General features: G+C 36.4%; 1 protein-coding gene and 1 long non-coding RNA gene across 17 annotated transcripts in view; both read left to right on the top strand.

Moving 5' to 3' along the window:
• The window catches only part of LOC309961523, a 443,244-nt gene that overhangs the window by 274,450 nt on the left and 145,109 nt on the right, over positions 1-23,685 (top strand). The window lies entirely within an intron of this gene.
• CLOCK (clock circadian regulator) overlaps positions 1-23,685 on the top strand; it is a 134,744-nt gene that overhangs the window by 96,574 nt on the left and 14,485 nt on the right. For 14 of the 16 annotated variants that reach the window (XR_014326189.1, XM_082838899.1, XM_082838910.1 and 11 more), the window contains 12 exons: positions 1,677-1,790; positions 1,926-2,044; positions 3,808-3,890; positions 4,103-4,209; positions 5,963-6,110; positions 6,677-6,752; positions 15,808-15,949; positions 17,717-17,817; positions 18,353-18,442; positions 21,454-21,606; positions 22,436-22,645; positions 23,373-23,578. Coding sequence is in view for 15 of the 16 variants with exons in the window: in XM_082838899.1 (XP_082695025.1) it covers positions 1,677-1,790; positions 1,926-2,044; positions 3,808-3,890; positions 4,103-4,209; positions 5,963-6,110; positions 6,677-6,752; positions 15,808-15,949; positions 17,717-17,817; positions 18,353-18,442; positions 21,454-21,606; positions 22,436-22,645; positions 23,373-23,578 (1,549 nt within the window). In the remaining variant the exon portion in view is untranslated. The remainder of the gene's footprint in view (positions 1-1,676; positions 1,791-1,925; positions 2,045-3,807; positions 3,891-4,102; positions 4,210-5,962; positions 6,111-6,676; positions 6,753-15,807; positions 15,950-17,716; positions 17,818-18,352; positions 18,443-21,453; positions 21,607-22,435; positions 22,646-23,372; positions 23,579-23,685) is intronic. The other 2 variants (XM_082838901.1, XM_082838900.1) reach the window with 2 other exon arrangements.

Here is a 23,685-nt window from a genome sequence, read left to right as displayed (position 1 = left end):
AACGTAGTGAGAAGCCAGTGCAAGGGGATTTGGGTGGTTTTGTGGTCTGAAAAGGAAATCTCTCAGGTGGAAAATTTTGAAAAATAAACCAGAATGGAGATTAAAAGGATAGCAGTAGAAGTAAGGATGGAGAGGAAAGCACGCATTCAATTGTTGAGTGGATAAACTCAGTAGGACTTGGTGTTAGGCACAGGTGTCCAAACAGCTAGGGATCATCCGTGGGGAAGATTTTAGGAAGAGAGTAGTTAGAGTTTGAACCTGTTGAGTTTGATGATAAACCCATTCATGATAATAACAAAAGAGTATGTGTTTGATGCTGTGAGTGAAGAGAGGTGTTATTAGTCCTTGAGTGCTGAAATAATAACAATGAAAGTGATGTTAGTCTTAGAGTAATAGGCGAGGGTGAATCTGAGTGGGAAGAGTGTGGAGGCATGGAGAGTCCATTTTTGCAGTTACCTGGATACAGGGTAATTTCCATCTGTACTAAGTTGGTGGTACTGGATGCTCATCTGGAAAAAACGACTCATGAGAGCTTCCTTGGTGAAATGAACAGCACATCCTATGAAAGATTAGTTTGGGAACTGGTGATAGGACGAGAAGAGACCAAATTGATATGATTTCTAACTAAGGAGTTAAGCATACATACATAGGACGAAGGGGAAGGACAGCCGGCTTAGGAAGAAAGGGGGATAAATTCACTTTCAAATATTTTGAGTTTCAGTTACTGATGGGACAATCAGGTAGAGATGTTCTGAAATCAAATAGTGATATGAGATTTGGTCTTATATAAAATGTTAGAGTTGGGGAGAGAGATTGAGGAGTAAATAAGTTTGTCAATGCTGGTAAGTTTGTAAAGGATAATAGATTACAATCAAAAGAACTTTTTGGGCTTCCCTGGTGGCACAGTGGTTAAAAGAACTTTTGTGATGCCCATAATTTGAAGACTGATTAGCTGAAGAGATAGAAATAGTAAGGTAGGAAGGTAAGTTTCATACCATGGGAATGAAAACATGTGAATTTTAAGAAGAGGTAGAAACAGTGAGGAAAGACCATTGAGCTTAATACAGACATGGGTGATTTTTAGAAGAGGAGTTTCTATAGAGGTGTGAGGGCAAAAGCCACAATGCATAAAGTTAAGGGAGGTAAACATATGGAAACTAGAGCACATAATGAAAAGGAAGGAGACCTGTGTTACTAAAAAGAGTAGCATGGAAAACTCTTTATATGTTTGCGATGGAAAGACCTGAACAAATTTAAAAGTAGAAAGTAAGGAACCACAAAAGAACATGTGTGGATGTTAAAGGAATGAATACCGTGGTGTGGCCCTGGTCCTGGAGAAGGAAGAGAGGAAAGACTTCAAGGTAGACATAGAAATATTAACTTTGGAATAGGAAGCAAAACCTTTCTTTGAAATTAGAGTGAAGAATGAGAAGGAAGGACAAATAAAAATGGAGGAATGTGGAGTGGCTTGTATCAGAAGATCTGTTTTCTTTATTAAGGACAAGGTGAGATCATCTAAAGAAACTGCTTTTATGGACTAAACAAAATGTCATTGAGGACCTCTGTTGAAGGAAATAATGATTGTAGACTTATACAACTGTTATAATCTTACTTTGTGTGATGTATCATTCATTATGATAAATCACAAATATGTCATATTTTTTCTCTTATTTCAGCAAAAAATCAGTTAGAATTTTGTTGTCATATGCTTCGAGGAACAATAGACCCAAAGGAGCCATCTACTTACGAATATGTGAAATTTATAGGAAATTTCAAATCTTTAAACAGTGGTAAGTTAAAATGCTTCTTTTGCAATGTAATTTCACTTGGTATTCTTTTAAGCTCTTAAGGACAGATGTTTGAATATCAGTAAAAACTAGATTTTCCTGGAGTAACTGTTGATACTTATTTCCTTATTGTTTTAGTATCCACTTCAGCACACAATGGTTTTGAAGGAACAATACAACGCACACACAAGCCTTCTTATGAAGATAGAGTTTGTTTTGTAGCTACTGTCAGATTAGCTACACCTCAGTTCATCAAGGTATGTTTTCTAATTTTATTTCACAAAGGGGTTTCACTTTATATTATGAGAATTATCTGTGTAATTTTTTGTTGTTTCCAGATACTTCCTGTAAACATTGAAGTGGTAATGGCCATGAGACATTAAATATACATGATCATGATATTTTTGAAGCAGATAATGAGTTATCAAGGCACTCATTAAATTACATAACTAATTTTTAAATGTACACCCTTTGTAGTTAACCAGTGGTTATGTATCACCGTTGTCCTGCTTTTGTGCAAAATTTTAAGATGCTTTTTTGGTATGGTTCACAACTACAATAAAGGGGAAAAGCCAAAAATCTAGGTAAATTTAAAAGATTGGTTTTGAAATTTTATTTTGAAATGCACAAGTTGCTTTTTCCTGCCTTTCATGTACCTCTTCAGTTTTGAAATTCAGTTAAATAATTTATTTTTATATCCTGGGCCCAGGAAGCAGATGATTAGTAGGGAAGTGGGAAAATCAATGACTTCAATCACTGGAAAGTGGCTGGAAATAAGCCAGGCTAAGATTTTAAATTTAGGGAAACACCATATTATAGGACAAAGTACCGAATTAGCAGTTAGAGGATCTTGAACCAGTCTCGCTCTGCTTGTTTTGATCTTAATAGCAGTGGCTAAAATGTTTATTGAGTGCTTACCACATGCTGTATACTTGACATTGAGTTATTTAATTCTTAAAAATGCTGGTATGATCACCATTTTATATATAAGGAAACTGTGGCCTTAGGGAAGTTAAGTTACTTGCTCAAAGTCACAGCTGTTAAGCAGTAGAACTGAGATTGATTCTAATTCTTTTTCTCTCAAAGCCCAAACTCTTAATCACTACGCTGTGCTACAGAAGGTTATTCAAGGACACAGAGGCAGGTTGGAATACATTGCTGAGTATGACTAGAGTCTAGGGTTACTGTGTGTGGAGGAGCGGATAGGGATGGTGAGAGATGATGTTAGAAAAGTAAGCAGATGCCGGCAATGAAATGTGCTTCTTTCTTTGTTGTTTGTTTCTCCTTGCTGAAGAGTGTAGATTTTATCCTGATGGCATGAGCAGCCATTAAGGTTTTTAAGCAGGGAAGTTATACAATCATATTTGAGTATTTATAAGGTAGTTGTGGCCAGAATAGAAGAGGAGTTGAAGGACAGGGAGACTTGCTTGGGGAGACACTTTGGCAATAGTGTGAGCCAGTGATGGCAAGGGTCTGGAGTCTAAACTAAGACCCTGAAGCTGGATGGGATCGAACAGATTTCTTAAAAACTTAGAAGGTGAAATTGAAAGGATTTAGTAGTGGCCATTTAGATGATGAATGGTGAAAATGAGTGTATTGTGACTACCAGATTTCTAGACTTAATGGCATAACACAGGTATGCCTCTGTTAATGAGATGGAACATTGTGTAACTGGGTATGAGGAGTAAAGCAGTTAGTTTATTTTAGGACATGTTGAGTTTGTGATGTGCAGGAACATTCAGACAGAAATACAGAACTCTAATTCAGGAGAGAGATCTGAATTCAGAATTAGGGTTTTTAGGCATGTGAGTGAATAGAGAAACGTGTCGAGTGAGAAGTACTCCCCCAGAAGCCTGCATCTATTTATTGCCGTATTCCTTGGTACTAGAAAATAAAAATGTATTAAAAAAATGTTTAGGGAAAAGTTAGCTAAGAATGACTTTTACAGCTAACAATGTTTGGGACTGGGCTAAGGACACTGAAAAGTATTTCTAAATTTTAATTATTAATTTATTTGTAGGAAATGTGCACTGTTGAAGAACCTAATGAAGAGTTTACATCTAGACATAGTTTAGAATGGAAGTTTCTATTTCTAGATCACAGGTAACTCCCATTTTTCAATTCTATAAAAAGATAATAATCATATTATAATTCTTGAAATTAATGGATTTCAAGGACAAACTTTTTCTCATCAGGGCGCTCAAACACATTATCCATTATTTAAAAAATAAAGGTTCCTCCCAAAATTGATTTCTAGTTGAGTATTTTTTATTATGGAAAAATTCATAATATTGGTTGTTTTATATGTAATTTAGGGCACCACCCATAATAGGATATTTGCCATTTGAAGTTCTGGGAACATCAGGCTATGATTACTATCATGTGGATGACCTAGAAAATTTGGCAAAATGTCATGAGCACTGTAAGTAGATTTTAATATTTCTGGTGATAATAACTTTTTAATCTGTAAATAACTGTCATATTAATAGAAGGTGGTGAAACTTCTATTAGAACTTCTAAACTTCAACTTAGAACCATTTTTGTATTTTTGAAATATATTGGAAATTTTTTCTTTGTATATATAACTAATTCCAGTAGGAATCCTAGATCAAGTCTAAATTAAACTTCTTCCCATTCTACATATTTCAATCTATAGTAGTAAGTACAGTTTTATAATATGGCATCTAATAAACCTTGTTTTGAAGTATATAAGCTCTACATCTAGAGTAAGAGAAGTAGGTTTGTTTGAAAATTGTAATAGTATGTCAAAATATTAGAACACTATTTCATAAATTTTGATATACAGGCCCAGGAGGTAGGGACACATTTAAAGAATCTCTTTTAGAAAACTCACAGTGAGTGCTTCATTAATGTTACCTGCCGTTGTTATATTAGCAGAAGGAACATTATCATCGCATTTTTTGCCCTGTTCTAAACAATTTACGTACATTATTCTCTATTTTTCATCATCACAGTTGTAGAAAGTAGATACTGCTATTATCTCCATGAGTAAACTGAGACACAGAAAGGCTAACTAATTAACTTACAAGCCCATAACTCATTGGTGGCAGAGACAGGATTAGAGTCTAGCCCTACCCCTTTACCACGTGCTATTCATTCCTTGTTTCAGAAGTTTGTTTTTAATAGGTTTTATTTGCTTCTCTGATCCTCCTCCCCAAATCCTTCCCTCTTGAGTGTCCTCTAAATTAGATATTTAAGATACTTTCATAATGTCTTAGGCCGGTCTCATAAACCTCTCTCTATGAAAATAAAGCATGTTATATAATATCATCAGCTATATGGAAGATTTTCAGAGTAAAGTCACTTCACAAAAACATTCCTCACTTCAAGTGATAATGGGCACTAAGCTCCATGATGTATTAAAAACATCTGACACCTCTATTAGCTAGCTGGGTAATTTTGGACAAGCAGTTTGAAGTATGTAGAACTTGGTTTCCTCATTAATAGAGAGAGCAAGCGATTCCTGTCCAGCATTTCCTAAGGTTTGTTGCATGAATGTCAGTCTATTAAAAATGAATTTTATGGTCAAGGAAAACTAGGTAACAGCTTATAATCAGTCCCCATCTCCGCACCACCAGAATCTTGACATATGTTAGCATACTCAAGGCTTTGAGAAGACCTGTTTAACAAATTTTCCCAAGTTAATTTAACCACAAAACCCATTTGTTGCTTAATATCATTAAAAGGCTTCCAAACTTACAATCTACAGAGAATGTTTTGGGAAATACTGTATTGTCAGTTACTTTAAATAATTAAATTTTTCTGATTTTGGTTAGTTAAGGTTTAGAATTAAATGCCTCAAAGATGCTGTACTTGTGGGGGCCGGGAGGGTGGGTGGAGTCCAGGTGTGATTACTTATTGCTGTTGCCCTCAGTATGTCTTAGCAGGAGAAAGTCAGTATGTGAATAATTTATTCTTGAGTATTTGGAAATCTATTGTATGTGAAAAGTATAAGATCAGCAATAACTGGCTGTAAATTGGGCACTGTGGAAGGTATGCTAATTGCTATCTCTACAGAATAGCATTTTCTTATAATTGATGTACTATATGTTATTGAAAAGCCAGAAGAATTATATATATAGATATAAATGTGGGTGATACCTTTGGCTAAAAATCTAATAACATGAATCAAAACATATTTCTTTTCTTCTTAGTAATGCAATACGGGAAAGGCAAATCATGTTACTATAGGTTCCTGACCAAAGGACAGCAGTGGATTTGGCTTCAAACTCATTATTATATCACTTATCATCAGTGGAATTCAAGACCAGAGTTCATTGTTTGTACTCACACCGTAGTAAGGTAATAATTCCTTTTACAGAATTTCTGAATATAGAAACATCCATAATGATTCTGGAATGTAATTTTATGGATAACTTATTAATGAAGTACAAAGTGATTTTTTCACCATTTTTGATATATATTTCAATTTATTATTACATTTACTTATAGGCATTATATAGAAAGAAATACAGTACAGATATGTAGAAATATATAATCCTTGACATAGATGTTATGGTTTAGAGCAGATGTTGTAACTGTCTTTTATATACCACAGTTAGTCATGTAAAAGGAGAACTGGAGTAGATAAAGCATACGCTTCCCTTATTTAATTCCTCTTAATTTAAGTTCTGTGTGGTTATGGATCCTTTACAGTAGCACATAAAACTTTTGAGATATGTAGAAAAATGGAATTTGAACTAAGATATACACTGTATGTATATGTTTTAGGTTTCTGTGGTGCATAGAAAATAGTCTGGAATTTGTGATGAACAAGTAAGACACATAACAAACACTGAATGGTTGCACCTCTGCAGTATTTTAAATGAATGATCAAACACTGAAATTCTGTTTTTTACCATTTATAGTTATGCAGAAGTTAGGGCTGAAAGACGACGAGAACTTGGCATTGAAGAGTCTCTTCCAGAGACAGCTGCTGACAAAGTATGTTATCCTACAGTTTTTTTTAATTATTTTTATTTCTTCCCAGTGAAAGACAAGACTCAACAAATATTTCATTTCCTTACTTGTGACAGGGTTATAACTATGCTTTACTATTTATTTTTATATTAAATTTAATATCTTACAACCTTGTGTGCTTCTAAAAAAGATTTGAAGGGCTGCTATTTAGTGATAACTGTATGAGAGACATGTATGATCTCAGATTTAAACTAACATTTGTTACAGTGTGCTAGGCTCTGGCTAGGTTTTTATATAAATTACAAAATGTCATTTATTTCTCAGACATCCTTATCTGAGTAGGTGATATCCCCACTTTGAAAATATTAAAACTGAGCTTAAAGACTCATGCCTGGCAAGTTACAGTCAGATTTTGAACTCTGGTTTCTCTTTTCATTGTATCAGGTAGGAGTGTAGTATATTAGCTACCTATTGCTGTGTAACAGAACTTAATGATGTAAACTAACACACATATATTATCTGATAGTTTCTGTGAGTCAGGAATCCAGACACAGTTTAGTTGGGCCCTCTGCTTCAGAATTGGTCATGAGGCACAACGTTTCAGCCCAGGGTCTCTCACAAGTCTGTAATCATGGCGTCACTGGGGGCCACAGTCATCTCAAGGTTCAACCCTGGCAGAATCTGTTTCCAAGCTCACTTAGTGGTTGTTGGAAGGATTGGGTTCCTAATGGGCAGTTAGACTGAGGGCCTTGGTGCCTTGCTGGCTGATGGCCAGAGGCAATCCTCAGCTCCTTTCCAGGTGGCCCTTTCTATCAGAACAAGTATGCAAGAAGATCTAGGGAGAGAAAAATCCAGCCAGATTAAAGTCAGTCTTTTGTAACCTAATCACAGAAGTGATATCCCATCACTTTTGTCTGTTCTGTTCATTAGAAGTAAGCCACTAGATCCAGCCTACAGTAAAGGGGAGGGATTATACAAGGTTATGAATACCTGAAGGTAGGAATCATTATGAGCCATATCAGAAGTTGCCTACAACAAGTATTTTTGACCTGTAGAAAAATAAGTGGAATGAAAAGGTCAAGAATGTATATTAAAAAATGAGTTAAAATAGGCAGCATGCCAGGGGACAGAATGGGAGGATGTCATTCAGTCATTCAACAAACTTTATTAAGTACCTTCCATGCACAGTGAAGAAAACCATCAACGAAATGAAAAGGAAATCTACTGAATGGGAGAAGATATTTGCAGATGATATATCCAGTAAGGGGTTAATATCCGAAATATATAGAGAACTCACAGAACTAAGTAACAAAAAAGAAGTCCGATTAAAAAATGGGCAGACAACCTGAATAGACATTTTCCCACCAGACACGTGAAAAGATGCTCAACACCTTTCTAATCATCAGGGAAATGCAAATCAAAACCACAATAAGGTATCACCTCCTACCTGTCAAAATGGCTGTTATCAAAAAGACAACAAACAACAAGTGTTGGCGAGGATGTGCAGAAAAGAGAGCCCTCATGCACTGTTGGTGAGATTGTAAGTTGGTGTAGCCACTGTGGAAAACAGTATGGAGGTTCTTCAAAAAATTAAAAATAGGACGACCTATCAGTTTCACTTCTGAGTATTTACCTGGAGAAAACAAAAACAGTTGAAAAGATTTATGCACCCATGTTCATGGCAGGATTAATTACAATAACCAAGATACAGAAGCAACCTAAGTAACAATGTGGTACATATATACAGTGGAATACTTTGCAGCTGTCAAAAAACGAGATCTTGCTATTTGCAGCAATATGGATGGATCTTGAGGGCATTATGCTAAGTGAAATAAGTCAGAGAAAGACAACTGGTCTCACTTATACATAGAATTTAAAAAACAAAACAAATGAACAAACAAAACAGACCCATAGATACAGAGAACAAACTGGTGGTTTCCAGAGTGGGGCGGGGTGGGGGTGGGGGGGTGTGGGCTGGGGCAAAATAGGTGAATGGGATTAAGAGGTACAGACTTCCATTTGTAAAATAAGTAAGTCACGTAGGAATATGGTTAATAAAACTGTAATAGCTTTGTATGGGGACAGATGGGTACCAGACTTACCATGATATTCATATTTAAATGTTGAATCGCTATGTTGTACACCTGAAACTAACAATATTGTGCGTCAGCCATACTTCAGTTAAAAAAGAAGAGTGCCGGGCTTCCCTGGTGGCGCAGTGGTTGAGAGTCCGCCTGCCGATGCAGGGGACACGAGTTTGTGCCCCGGTCCGGGAAAATCCCTCATGCCGCGGAGCGGCTGGGCCCGTGAGCCATGGAAGCTGAGCCTGCGCGTCCGGAGCCCGTGCTCCGCAACGGGAGAGGCCACAACAGTGAGAGGCCTGCGTACCGCAAAAACAAAAACAAACAAAAAGAAAGAAGAGTGCTTTCCCTGTGCCAGGAAGTACTGGACATCGCTCTAGCTGCTGAGAATATGGCTGCTGCTCTCATGGGTCCCATATGAAAGAATTTTTCCAAAGAGGCTCTGTCTGCTTAGGGGAGGAAAATCCAGCATGTTTTTAGTGAAAGAAATTTTCTGAGGAAAGTGCTTAAATCTAGAGTTCCTTGAAATAAGGACTATCATAGAAACCAAAGTAATACATACAGAGATTGTTCTCTTTACTTCTTTTTTTCCCTTCATGCCCATGTCCAATCCTAGGAAATTCAGCTAGCCCCACTTACAAAATATACTCCAACGATGTCTACTTTCTCCCCACATTAATGTTACCACCATGATCCTCCTGAGTTTGGGGAAGAGGTCCACTTGAGATATATTTTTCAGAAATGTCCATGTGTGGATGGTTTTAGTCAGGAATCTAAACATGATCACCAAGGGAATGAGTGTAGAGAGAAGATGACCAGGCACTAAGCACTGCGGCACTCAACGTTAAGACGTGAAGGGGTCAAGGAAGAACCAATCACAGGAGACCAAGGAGAAATATCCACTGAAGTAGGAATAATACCAGGAAGCTAAGTTGTCCTAAAAGCCAAGAAAAGAAAGCGAGCGTGTGTCAGTGAGGAGTGAACAGTCAGCTTTGTCAGGTTCTGCTGAAATAAGTTAAATTAGATGAGTACTGAGAATTGAGCATTCAGTTCAATAACATATATTCATTGATCAGTAAGAACAGACCAGGTAGAATAGTAATATGAGGGAAAGCTTGATTAGAGTGGGTTTAGAAGAGAATTTTCTGAGACAAGGGGAATTAGAGATGGTAAGTAGGGAAGGGTTTTACTACAAAGAGGAGAGAGATCTGGCAATAATAGGAAGCACTGGGCTAAGAAGAAGCTTTTGCTTTTTAAGGTGGGAGAAATAATAGCATATTTGTATACAGACAAGAATGGTCTGAAGGAGAGAGAAAAATTGGTGATAGGAGAGAGAGCGGCAGAAATGCTAGAGCAGTGTTCTTGAGTAGGTGAAAGAAGATGGGATCTAGTGGACAAGTGAATGGATTAGGCTTAGCTAGATAGAGGAGCAGATGATTTCAGCTACAGAAGGGGTTGGGAAACTATGGCCGTTCGGCTTGATCTGGCCCTCTGCCTTGGTTTGTAACACCCACAAGCTACAAATATGTTTTTTACATGTTTTTAAGTGATTGAAAAAAAAATAATGTTTTGTGACACACAAAGATTATATCATCAGATTTCACAGCCACACTCAATCGTACATTGCATATGGCTGCTTTTGTACTACAACAGTTGAATTGTTGTGATAGAGACTGTGTGGCCCACAAAGCCTAAAATATTGACTCTCTGACCCTTACAGAAAAGTGTGCTGATCCCTGAATTACAGTAACATGAAGAAGGGTAGAATATGTGAGTATGTATGCTGGTAGGAAGGTTGATATAGTAGTGGAGCTGTGGCATTTCTCTACAGTGAAATAGGAAGTGGAGTTTGGGGTTTGAAAACAGGGAAAAGTGTTGAATAGTTTTCTAGGAGAGTGAGAAAGTGAATGGACAAGGGAATTTTAGTCTGTTTGGCAGGCAGGATTAAGGGCTCATTGAGGGTCTTGGTCATTTATTTAAAGAGGGAACAACGGTTAGCATGTGTGTTTCTTCAGCCATTTTCAGCTGTGCAGGAACAGATGTGGAATAGGTTAATAATTGGATTTCACCAGCACTGGTATTTTCCTAAGGGAGTATGGTGAAGGGAGATACGGGCAAGGGAGTTGATACATTCAAGGGTGTGTTTGTGATGATTAACCATGATTTTAAGCTGGTTAAAGAGGGAAGAGAAAATGAGTGATTATGAAAATGTGGTAGAGTTGATGTATTTTAGGTTCCACTGAAGGATTATTGGAGTTGGGATACTAAAGGGAATGAGGAAGAAACAGGGGGAAAGGTGGTTAAAGAGTAGGATGTTTGAAACTGAGGTTATGGAATGCTTATTTTTATTGATTATGACAAGGTCTAGGGTTTAACTGTAAGAATAAGTGACTGAGGACAAGTGGATGTCAAGGTCTTCATCAAGGAATAGAGAAGTCATGGTGTCAAATATGTGAATGTTGGTAACCTAGGAATTAAGAATCAGTGAGAGCAACATCTAACATCATACTCAGCAGGAGAAAAGCTGAAAGCATTTCCTCTAAGATCAGGAACAAGACAAGGATGTCCACTCTCACCACTTTTATTCAACATAGTTTTGGAAGTCCTAGCCACGGCAGTCAGAGAAGAAAAAGAAATAAAAGGAATCCAAATTGTAAAAGAAGAAGTAAAACTGTCACCGTTTGCAAATGACATGATTCTATACGTAGCAAATCCTAAAGATGCTCCCAGAAAACTACTAGAGCTCATCAATGAATTCGGTAAACTTGCAGGATACAAAATTAATACACGGAAATCTATTGCATTTCTATACACTAACAACGAAAGACCAGAAAGATAAATTAAGGAAACAATTCCATTTGCCATCGCATCAAAAAGAATAAAATACCTAGAAATAGACCTACCTAAGGAGGCAAAAGACCTGTGCTCTGAAAACTATAAGATGCTGAAGAAAGAAATTGAAGATGACACCAGTGGATGGGAAGATATACCATGTTCTTGGATTGGAAGAATTGATATTGTCAAAATGACTGTACTACCCAAGGCAATCTACAGATTGCAATGCAATCCCTATCAAATTACCAATGGCATTTTTTGCAGATCTAGAACAAAATATCTTAAAATTTGTATGGAAACACAAAAAACCCCAAATAGCCAAAGCAATCTTTTTTTAAATTAATTAATTAATTAATTTATTTATTTATTTATTTATGGCTGCATCAGGTCTTCGTTGCTGTGCGTGGGCTTTCTCTAGTTGCGGTGAGCCGGGGCTACTCTTCGTTGCTGTGTGCAGGCTTCTCATTGTGGTGGCTTCTTTTGTTGCGGAGCACGGTCTCTAGGTGCTCAGGCTTCAGTAGTTGTGGCGTGCGGGCTCAGTAGTTGCAGCTCGGAGGCTCTAGAGCACAGGCTCAGTAGTTGTGGCACACGGGCTTAGTAGCTCCATGGCATGTGGGCTGTTCCCGGACCAGGGCTCGAACCCATGTGTCCTGCATTGGCAGGCAGATTCTTAACCACTGAGCCACCAGAGAAGCCCCCAAAGCAATCTTGAGATGAAAAATGGAGCTGGAAGAATCAGTCTCCCTGGCTTCAGACTATACTATAAAGCTACAGTCATCAAAACAGTAAGGTACTGGCACAAAAACAGACTTACAGATCAGTGGAACAGGATAGAAAGCCCAGAAATAAACCCACACACCTATGGTCAATTAATCTATGACAAAGAAGGCAAGAATATACAATGGAGAAAAGACAGTTTCTTTAATAAGTGGTGCTGGGAAAACTGGACAGCCACATGTAAAAGAATGAAATTAGAACATTCTCTAACAACATACACAAAAATAAACTCAAAATGGATTAAAAACCTAAATGTAAGACTGGATACCATAAGGCTCTTAGAGGAAAACATAGGCAGAACACTCTTTGACATCAATCACAGCAATATCTTTGGATCCACCTTCTAGAGTAATGAAAATAAAAATAAACAAATGGGACCTAATTAAACATAAAAGCTTTTGCACAGCAAACAAAACCATAAACAAAATGAAAAGGCAACCCACAGAATGGGAGAAAATATTTGCAAATGATGCAACCAACAAGGGATTAATCTCCAAAATATACAAATAGCTCATGCAGCTCAATACCAAAAAACAAACAAACAGCTCAACCAAAAAAATGGGCAGAAGATCTAAATAGACATTTCTCCAAAGAAGACATGCGGATGGCCAATAGGCACATGAAAAGATGCTCAATGTTGCTACTTATTAGAGAAATGCAAATCAAAACTACAGTGAGGTATCACCTCACATGGGTCAGAATGGCCATCATCAAAAAGTCTACAAACGATAAATGCTGGAGTGAGTATGGAGAAAAGGGAGCCCTCCTACACTTTTGGTGGGAATGTAAGCTGGTACAGCCACTATGGAGAACAGTATGGAGGTTCCTTAAAAAACTAAAAATAGAATTACCATATAATCCACCAATCCCACTCCTGGGCATATATATGGAGAAAACCATAATTCGAAAAGATACATGCACCACAACGTTCATTGCAGTGCTATTTACAATAGCCAGGACATGGAACCAACCTAAATGTCCATCAACAGAAGAATGGATAAAGAAGATGTGGTATGTATACATAATGGAATATTAGCCATAAAAAATAACTAAATAATGCCATTTACAGCAACATGGATGGACCTAGAGATTATCATACTGAATGAAGTAAGTCAGACAGAGAAAGACAAATATGATATCTCTCATATGTGGAATCTAAAAACTGATACAAATGAACTTATTTACAAAACAGAAGCAGACTCTCAGAGAACGGACTTGTGGTTACCAAAGGGGAAAGGTGGATGGGAGGGGTAAATTAGGATGCTGAGGTTAACATATGCAGACTACTATGTATAAAATAGATATTCAACAAGGACCTACTTCCCTCCATTATAATGAGGAGGAAAGAGAAGGTGGTTATGTTCATATACCTGGTATGTTAATAGGTAGAGTTACATGTTTGGTGGTGGCAAGTATTCTCATCGATATAAGACAAAGCTATCAGTTGAGAGAGGGAGAAAGAAGCTTAGGAACAATGGGAAAGATATGGAGTAATTGTGAAGAGTAGGAAGATGAGCCCACTAGAAAACTTAATGTTTCTGCTTAGTGGCGGTCATTTTAGGTTGACTATAATTGTCTCCAAAGGAACAAGTGAGCTGGAAGGCTAGGTAGGACAGGGATGGTTTAAAGTTAGATTTTAATTTGTGCTCTTAGAGGTGCTAGAGTATCTGGTAATGACGAGGAGTAGAGATTGAACGCGGTAGAGTAGAGGAAAAAGTTTCTTGGAGACGAGGAGTTCCTAGAAAGCTGAGAGGCCAGGACAGGATATTAGATGAATCACCAATATGGATATTGAATTCTGGAGAAAGGTCAGAGTTGGTGTGAAGAAGATTTTGAGCAGTCAAATGCGGAGTTCCAAAGATGCTTTTAGTGCCTTGTCTGTAAACTTAAGTGTCATCTTAATTCTGTTGGGTTTTTTTTTTTTTCACTTTTTCTTTTTTCTGATGTGAAATATATGTAACAGAATTTACCATCTTAACCTATTTTAAGTATATAGTTGAGTGGTATTAAGTACATTCACACTGTTGTGCAGGCATCGCCACCATCCATCACCAAAACTTTTTCATCTTTCCAAACTGAAACTCCATACCCATTAAACAGTAACTCCCCATTCCCTCCTCCCTCCAGCCCCTGGCAGCCACCAATCTACTTCTGACTCTGTGAATTTGATTCCTATAGGTACCTCATGTAAGTGGAATCATACAGTATTTGTCTATATGTGACTGGCTTATTTCACTTGGCATAATGTCCTCAAGGTTCATCCATATTGTAGCATGTGTCAGCATTTCCTCTTAAAGGCTGAGTAATATTCCATTGTATGTATATACCACATTATGTTTATTCATTCATCCATCAGTGGACACTTGAGTTGCATCCATCTTTTGGCTATTGTGACTAATGCTGCTATGAACATGGCTGTACAAATATGTGTTTGAGTACCTGCTTTCAATTCTTTTGAGGATATACCCAGAAATGAAATTTCTGGATCATATGGTAATTCTATATTTAATTTTTTCAGTAGCTGTTATTACGGTTTTCCATAGTAGCTGCACTGTTTTATTTTATACATTCTTGTCAGCACTGCACAAGGGTTCCAGTTTCTTCATATCCTCACCAACACTGGTTATTTTCTGTTTTTTTTTTATAATAACCATCTTGATTGAAGTGGTATTTCTTGGTTTTGATTTGCATTTCCCTAATGATTAGTGATATTAAGCATCTTTTCATGTGTTTGCTGCTTATATATCTTCTTTGGAGAAATGTCTCTGCAAGACTTGCCCATTTTTTAACTGGATTTTTTGTGGCAGGTATTTTTGGGTTTTGTTTTTTGGTTTTTTTGTTTGTTTGTTTTGGGGGTTTTTTTGCTGTTGAGTGGTAGGAGCTCTTTATATATTCTGGGTATTAATTCCTTATCAAATAAATGACTTACAAATGTTTTCTCCCATTCCATGGTGCTTTTCCACTTTGTTTATAGTGTCCTTTGATACACTTCTGTTGCCTGTGCTTTTAGTGTCATATCCAAGAAATCATTGCCCAATCGAATGTTATGAAGCTTTTCCCTTTTTTTTTCCTAAAAGTTTTATAGTTTTAGTTCTCAACGTTTAGATCTTTGATCCGCTTTGAGTTAACTTTTATATATGGTATAAGGTAAGAGTCCAGCTTCATTCCTTTGCATCTGTTGTTTCTTTAAATAGAGAATGAAACCAAAACTTTCTGGCTATTAAAATTTTTTTTTCCATTTCTTTACCTAATATTACACAGGTACACTTCCCTTGTTATGGGGTAAAAACTGATTTTGGGGAGGAGGAATTAGCAAGAAGTATTGCTAATTTGGGAACTCTGAACTGAACCACAAGAAAACATTTATTTTACTCTTGTCTCCTTAGAGCCAAGATTCTGGGTCTGATAATCGTATAAATACAGTCAGTCTCAAGGAAGCATTGGAAAGGTTTGATCACAGCCCAACTCCTTCTGCTTCCTCCCGGAGTTCAAGAAAATCATCTCACACTGCAGTCTCAGACCCTTCCTGTGAGTACCCTAGCTTGAAAGCAGACTTCCTTTAAAGAGAGTCCTTCTAAATTGTTTATGTTGCCGGTATCAGCATTTTTCATCGACTGCCACTTTCAAATGATAAGTGTTTAAATTTCTGAAATACACTAGCCTTTTCAGTGAGCAAGAGGCACATTGCTCACATCTAGCACAGAGTTAAGTGTATAAAGTAGCCTATAAAATATGTAGGTAGTAATATTGGTCTTGTTATTTTTTAATCATCCCTCAAAAAGAAAGCAAAACTATTACAGTAATTCCTTTTTTATTGGTAGAGCCAGTAAGTAGTGTTCTTTGAGTTTGCTTTTTGAAAGTGCTTTGTGTGTATCTTGTCTTTATGAAGACTTACATAATTGTCATTAAATTAATGTCCTTTTTAATTTTTTAAAAAGAGTCTAGCACCTTTGTTTCTCAGAGTATTAAAACTATATATAATGAAAAAGGGGGTTGTCTGAACTACTCAACATTGTGGGTAGAACATCAAAAGAGGTTAAATATAGAAATTTCTGAGATCATAGAAAAAAATTTTTTCCCTATTATAGCTATTTCTTCCTTTTAAAAAACAAATTATTTTACTGTGGTAAGAACACCTAAAATGAGATCTACCCTCTTAAATTTTTAAGTGTACAGTACATTATTGTTGACTGTAGGTATGACGTTGTACTGCAGATCTAGAGCTTATTCATTGTGCTTATCTGAAACTTTATGCCCATTAATTAATAATTCCCCATTCCCTGCCTCCTGGCCATTGGCAGTCACCATTGTGCTCTTTGATTCAATGAATTTGCCTATTTCAGATACCTCATATAAATGGAGTCATGCAGTACTTGTCTTTTTCTGTCACTGGCTTATTTCACTTAGCATAATGGCCTCAAGCTTCATCCAAGTCACAAGTTGCAGAATGTCTTTCCTTTTCCAGGTTGAATAGTAGTATTTCACTGTATGTATACACCACATTTTGTTAATCCATTCATCTGTCAATAGACATTTAGATTGTTTCCATACCTTGGCTATTATGAATAGTGCTGCAGTGAACGTTGGAATGCTAGTATCTCTTTGAGATGCTGATCTCAATTCTTTTGCATAAATACCCAGAAGTGGGATTTTTAGATCATATATGGTAGTTCTAATTTTAATTTTTTTGAGAAGCATCCATACTGTTTCTATGGTGTCTGCAACATTTCCCATCCCCACCAACGGTGTGCAAGGGTTCCAGTTTCTCCACGTTCTTACCAACACTTGTCTTCAGGTTTTGTTTTTTGAACAGTTTATAAGCTGTTTTTTTTAATTGAAGTATAGTTGATTTACAGTGTGATATTTTTGATAATAGCCATCCTGACAGGTAGAGGTGATATCTCATTGTGGTTTTGATTTGCATTTCCCTGATTAGTGACGTTGAATATTATTTCATATATCGGCTGGCCATCTCTATGTCTTTTTTGGATAAATATCTGTGCAAGTCCTTAGGCCATTTTTTAATTGAGTTATTGGTTTTTTTTACTATTGAGTTATAGGAGTAGTAACCATTTTTATATTTGAAGTCTTCCTATTTCAGATATTTTCTTTGTCCTTAAAAAAGAAGTGATTAAAATGAATCATCTTGTTGTCATAGACTTCACTTTTATTGAATAATTTAGAAAAATAACTCAAAAACCACTTTTATTCACTGAAATGCGTTTTGAGATTGATCTTTGAAAATTATATTTTATAAAGTACTAATGCTATTCTGTTTTTGTTGACCAACCTTAGCTACACCTACAAAGATCCCAACGGATACTAGCACTCCTCCCAGACAGCATTTACCAGCTCATGAAAAGATGGCACAAAGGAGGTCATCATTTAGTAGTCAGGTAAACTCTACAGGTAGTATTCTTCTGAATAAAGATTTATTAAAGGGGAAAAAAACATCATCTAAATCTTCAGACATTCATTTATTTATTATCCCTTTCTATGAAATTCAAAATAGTTGTTTATACATAACACTTACTCAAGATCTTTATTTTTCTGTGGAGTAGTTGTCAAACATACCAGTCCTTTTGATTATTTTTCAGGTAAACTGTTAGATTTTTTTTTTTCAATTATGGAAGACTGATAATTTAGAGCCGTTTTATATCTAATTTCAAATACCAATCACTTTCAGTAAAGTCCAGCCAGCTTTTATTGGGAGCCCATGCAAGGTAATGTGGCAGGTGCCTTGAAAGACAAAAAGATAAATAGGGAATAGGCATTTCCAGTTTAGAGGGGGAAGACATGCCTATACTCAGCTAAAAAAGTATGAGGCTAATTGTAATTCAGTTATAAAGATGCCATGGTGATATTTCTGGTGGAAGTACTCATTTATGGGAATGATTGTCACCCCAGTGTTATTTTCTATTTTGCTTCTAGTCCATAAATTCCCAGTCTGTTGGTCAGTCATTAACACAGCCAGTGATGTCTCAAGCTGCAAATTTACCAGTTCCACAAGGCATGTCCCAGGTATTTCTGTTTGTTTCAGTTAAGTATTTTAAAATTATAAATTGTTTTTAAGCTACTAGAGATTTTTAAAAGTACATACTTACAGGGCAGTAAATCTCAGCTGTGGGCATTTAGAATATCTGGGGATTTTTTGATTGTCAATGATATTGGGGTACCACTGGCCCTTTAGTCAGCAAGGACCAGGGGTGCTAATTGTCTTTTAGGGTGTGTGACAGTTTTGCACAACAAAAAACTATCCTGTTTAATCCTTATTGAGAAACAGTATAGGCAGAAAGATGTTAAAGATGAAATGTAGCTGTTCATTTTGTTCTTCTTATGGATAGTGGAAGAATTGAGTAATTTTATTCATATATTCATCCATTTGTTTATATACAGGATATTTATTGAGTTCCTTGTATTATCAGATATTGCAGGTGCTGGCAGTAAATATATCTGTACTAAGAGACTTTATTACATCTAGAGGGAAGGACAGTTAACTACAATACAATGTACTATAGTCTGTGCTCAGGGTCTGAAGTCTTGATATGTGAGCACATTAGATGGACCCTTAATGCAGCCTGAGGAAGTGAAACAGAACTTCCTGGAAGAATTGTTACTTGGACTGAGTCCCAGAGGAGGCTTAAATATAAAAACTAGCAAGACAAAGGAGAGGTATTGCAAAAGTGACACTTTCGATTATAACTCCGCAACTTGTAATTTATGACTGCACTCATTCAGTGCCTCAGACACGTTAAAAATACTACTAAGTTGTGCTAAAAATAATCCAAAAGTTTCTGTTCTGTTTGGTGTTAAAGATATCTTAACTGTATCTTAATTTCAAATAATGATAGTTAGCAATAGGTAAAAACAATGTTTTTCTAAAAATACCCTTATCATATGTGGTTATTTAAATTATATATATATATATATATATATATATATATATATATATATATATAACTATAGCTATTATATATTGTGACACTTGTACAAATATATTGGCAGTGCTATAAATCACCTAAATGTCATAATCTTGACTTTTAGCAACATATAATTGTGTAAGGTATTTATAACAGCACTGTATTATTAAATAGTATCTGGAGTTGAAGTAGTTTTTATCAGCACTGAGTCCTCAAAAGCTTTTTATTCTGAAGGGTAACAATTTTTATGTAAATATTTGACATATTTTCAATATTATTAGTTCATTAATCTCAAGATACTGAATAAGCATTTCTTAGCATTGTAAAGGAATATTTTCATGAAATAAATAGTATCGACTATGTCAAAAATGTTAATAAGTATTCGAATCTCATATTTCATTCAGTGATAAAGCCAAGCACTCTGCCTCTTAGTTCTGTGATTTTATTTCCCATTATTCTGCTTTCTGTGTTTATTTTTATTTTTGTATTTGTATTTAATAGAAATCCTTTAAGTGGTGACAATGTAATGTTTACCTAAAGGTATAAATAACTTTAGTTAGGATAAAATATACTTGTATGACATAAATATAAAATTTCAAATAATGAAAAATTAAGGCATGAGGGTATTAAACTTGTAATGTTTTCTCACACCTAGTGTAATCTAATGTATGATTTGATCTGGTATTGTCAACTTCAGAAGTCAGAGTTGTATACTTTGAAAAGTAATATTCAGTGTTCTCAATACAAACTTTTGAAGATAGAGTAAAAAAGCTTTTGGGGGGCATTTCTCACTTTTACATGAATTGTAGGAGACTATTTTAAGATTAAGACAGATTTCCAATACAGTGAAATTCTTTCTGCTCTTACACTGTATCCTGTGCAGAATATTCCTGGAATTAAAGTAAACGAGCTTAAGTGGTGAATCAACAAATGTGACTAAGTTTCAAGCAGTAGTAAATAGAAGCTGCCTGTAACTCAGGTGAAACAGAGAAATAAGTAAGACTGAAAACCCTATTTACTCTGTAGGTAGAATATCTATGCTTTCATTCATGTATGCATGCATTCATTTATAATCGCTTAGTCTTTAAAAGCCTAAGTTTTGTACTTGTCTGAGAACAATTTCATGGTTGGTTATCTGTCAGACTTTTACAACTTACTAATGTCAGATTTTTATAAAACTTTTATAACTTTCTAATGCACAAAGAGGACAGTCTAGGGATGACAGTTTGATGTGAACAACTCTAGGTGCAGGCTACTTTTTCAGTTGTTAAAGAGTAGAAATGAAGTTCAGTGACTTGTTCTAGCAAGTGGTAGTGCCGCAATAGGAACCTAGGTCTTCTAAAGCCAGTGTTATTAATTCATCTTGTGATCAGTCAAGATCTAGTCAGAAGCTAGACCAGAAATTTGAACAGGGGTAGTAATAACAAATTACTGGTAACAGGGATTAACTACTGAAAGCAGTTAAGAGAATTCAGAAGAATACAGGGAAAACAGGTGTAGAGAGCAGCCACTAAATGTAAGTGAAAGGGAGAGTAGCCAAGGGGGAGCAACTTGGAAGACCCCCTCGACCCTCCTGAACTCCTGCTCTTCCAGGCCAGGCCGAGACTCAGATCCCATTAGGCAGGTGTGGTTGTAGCCACTGGATGGTCCACACATTCACGGAGGTGCCACAGACTAGGGCTGGAGAGCAAGCAGCCACTTGCTGGGGTGCCAGTAACATTTGCTGGGGAGCTGCCCACTAGGATGCCTGAGACTTGCAGGAAAGCCACCTGCTGGAGCGCTGATGACACTCACTAGGATGCTACCCATTGGCATAAAAACAAGAAGGAAAAGCACCAGAACCAGAAGGATAGGCACCTCACTTTGCAGTATCCCTCCAGCTTCGTCACTGACAGGACTGCTTGTGCCTGCTGACTATGGAGATACATTTGTAGGGTCCAGCTCCAGTATCACAAAGCCGAGCAAAGACAGGTGAATTAGGAGTTGAGAGGCGATACATTAATAACTGGCGTAACATTCTTAGCTCATGATGTACTGCTTGTGTTTCACATTTTACAGTTATGAGAAGTGATTGTAAACTATGTTACACTTTTTCCGTCCACAATACTTAAGTTTCAGTTCTCAGCTCAGTTAGGAGCCATGCAGCATCTGAAAGACCAGTTGGAGCAACGGACTCGGATGATAGAGGCAAACATTCATCGGCAACAAGAAGAACTAAGAAAAATTCAAGAGCAGCTTCAAATGGTCCATGGTCAAGGGCTTCAGGTAAGTTATTACATTTGAATTCAAGCAAAGCATGCTATTTGCATTTTGGCTTCTTAGGAAATTGACTTTTCTTAATTAAAAGTGAGATGCAAAAGATACATTTCCTCAGTTTAGTTCAATAAATACTCATTGGTTATTTACTCAATAAGATTGTATTAACAGTCTCTAAAGATGATTCATTCCTAAGAGTGTTTCCATCAGCATCTTTGTTTCTCCAGATTAGAGTCATCTTTTAGCAGGCTAATGTTTAGTAAGCTTTAAACCCGTAACCTCAAAATACTTTACATGTAGGTACAGAATTTATGACTCAATCATCAGTCATTTTTTAAAAAACATACTAGTAGGCGTGATTCAAATTAGTCTCATTTGGTCAACCAACAAGGCCACTCTAAAGTTATGTCTATCCAAGGAGACTAGGACTTTGGTCAAAGGAAACTTTAAGTGAAGGCTACTTCTGTCTAATGCCGTGAATTATAAATGATGAGTGATGCAGAGCTGCCAGTCCACAGACCTTTGAGTAGCTCTGAGTTAGGGTAACGCTAGCTGATATAATAATCCCCAACATGTAAAAATGTCCAACAAGTGGAGGTTTTGAAATTTATAACGCTTTTTCTGACAATTAGAAACAAGATAGGGTTAGGGGGACTGGAAGAATGAAAATGAGTATCATGTTTTATTCAGCAATCATTTTTTGCTCAGTGTTCATTCAGAATGACTTAGTCTTCTTGTTACTTGCATTTTAAACTTAATTTTTAGCTGTTTTCTTTTTTAATGCTCTCATTGTTTTTAACTTAAAAAGATCATTTCAACGTAATCTTTATTTTTAAAGATGTTTTTACAACAGTCAACCCCTGGATTGAATTTTGGTTCTGTTCAACTTTCTTCTGGAAATTCATCTAATATCCAGCAGCTTGCACCTATAAATATGCAAAGCCAGGTTGTTCAGACTAACCAAATTCAAAGTGGAATGAATACTGGACACATTGGCACAACTCAGCACATGATACAACAGCAGACTTTACAAAGTACATCAAGTCAGGTAACGTTATCGAGTACAGTGGGCTGTGGAGTGTTCAGTGATTGAAATGTATGGTGTTGCTAAAACAGAAATAAAGCTTCATCTTGAACATTACCATATTTAAAACTTTACTAGTAATAGAAACTATAGTATTGAGAGTGATAATTAAAATATTTTGAGCAAAATTGTTCTTAATTGTTGAACATTGAATGCTTTCAGTATTTTGACATTTAAAAATTTTGCAGTTTGCTTAAAATGAACATACGGACTAGTTCTGTGTGTTAACAAAAAAAAGACTTTGACTTGCAAGTGTCTGACTAGGACATATGTTACCATAGGTGAAGACTGTATTGTTAGGGCAGTGATGGCTTAATCAACATCCTAGGAAATTTTGGTAATTGGTGTGCATCTGTGATTATAAATCTCAAGACTTCAAATGAAATATATAAAAATGTGTAATGTCAGTCACCTACTTTGGGTGTTTGAAGAAATTCTTCATGTATATTTCATATCATCCCTGTTAAGATCATGCTCCTTTTCAAAAGTCATAGCTTACCTTCCAGCAAGATACTGAAGGCTAATTCATTCTCAATGACTACAAGTTATTCCTTGATTTCTCCCAGAGTAATATGTTCTGCCACTTCTTTTTCTGTCATGTCAGCTATTGTTAGAATGATGAGTAGTAGAATCATACTTCCTGAATAAATTTTTTTCAGATAATCTATCTGTAAAATCTTCTCTTTCCTAGCAGAATCAACAGAATGTACTGAGCGGGCACAGTCAGCAAACATCTCCTCCCAGTCAGACACAGAGCACTCTTACAGCCCCACTGTATAACACTATGGTGATTTCTCAGCCGACGGCCGGAAGCATGGTCCAGATTCCATCTAGTATGCCACAGAACAGTTCCCAGAGTGCTGCAGTAACTACATTCACTCAGGACAGACAGATAAGGTAGTGGTCATATTTTGTTAGTCATTTCAAAGACGTAAATTGTTTGATTAAAAAGCAATACTTTGCGGCTTCCCTGGTGGCGCAGTGGTTGAGAGTCCGCCTGCCGA

The sequence above is a fragment of the Leucopleurus acutus genome (assembly GCF_964270905.1).
Source record: "Leucopleurus acutus genome assembly, chromosome: 4".
NCBI lineage: Eukaryota > Metazoa > Chordata > Mammalia > Artiodactyla > Delphinidae > Leucopleurus > Leucopleurus acutus.
This window is presented reverse-complemented; position numbering and strand designations above follow the sequence as displayed.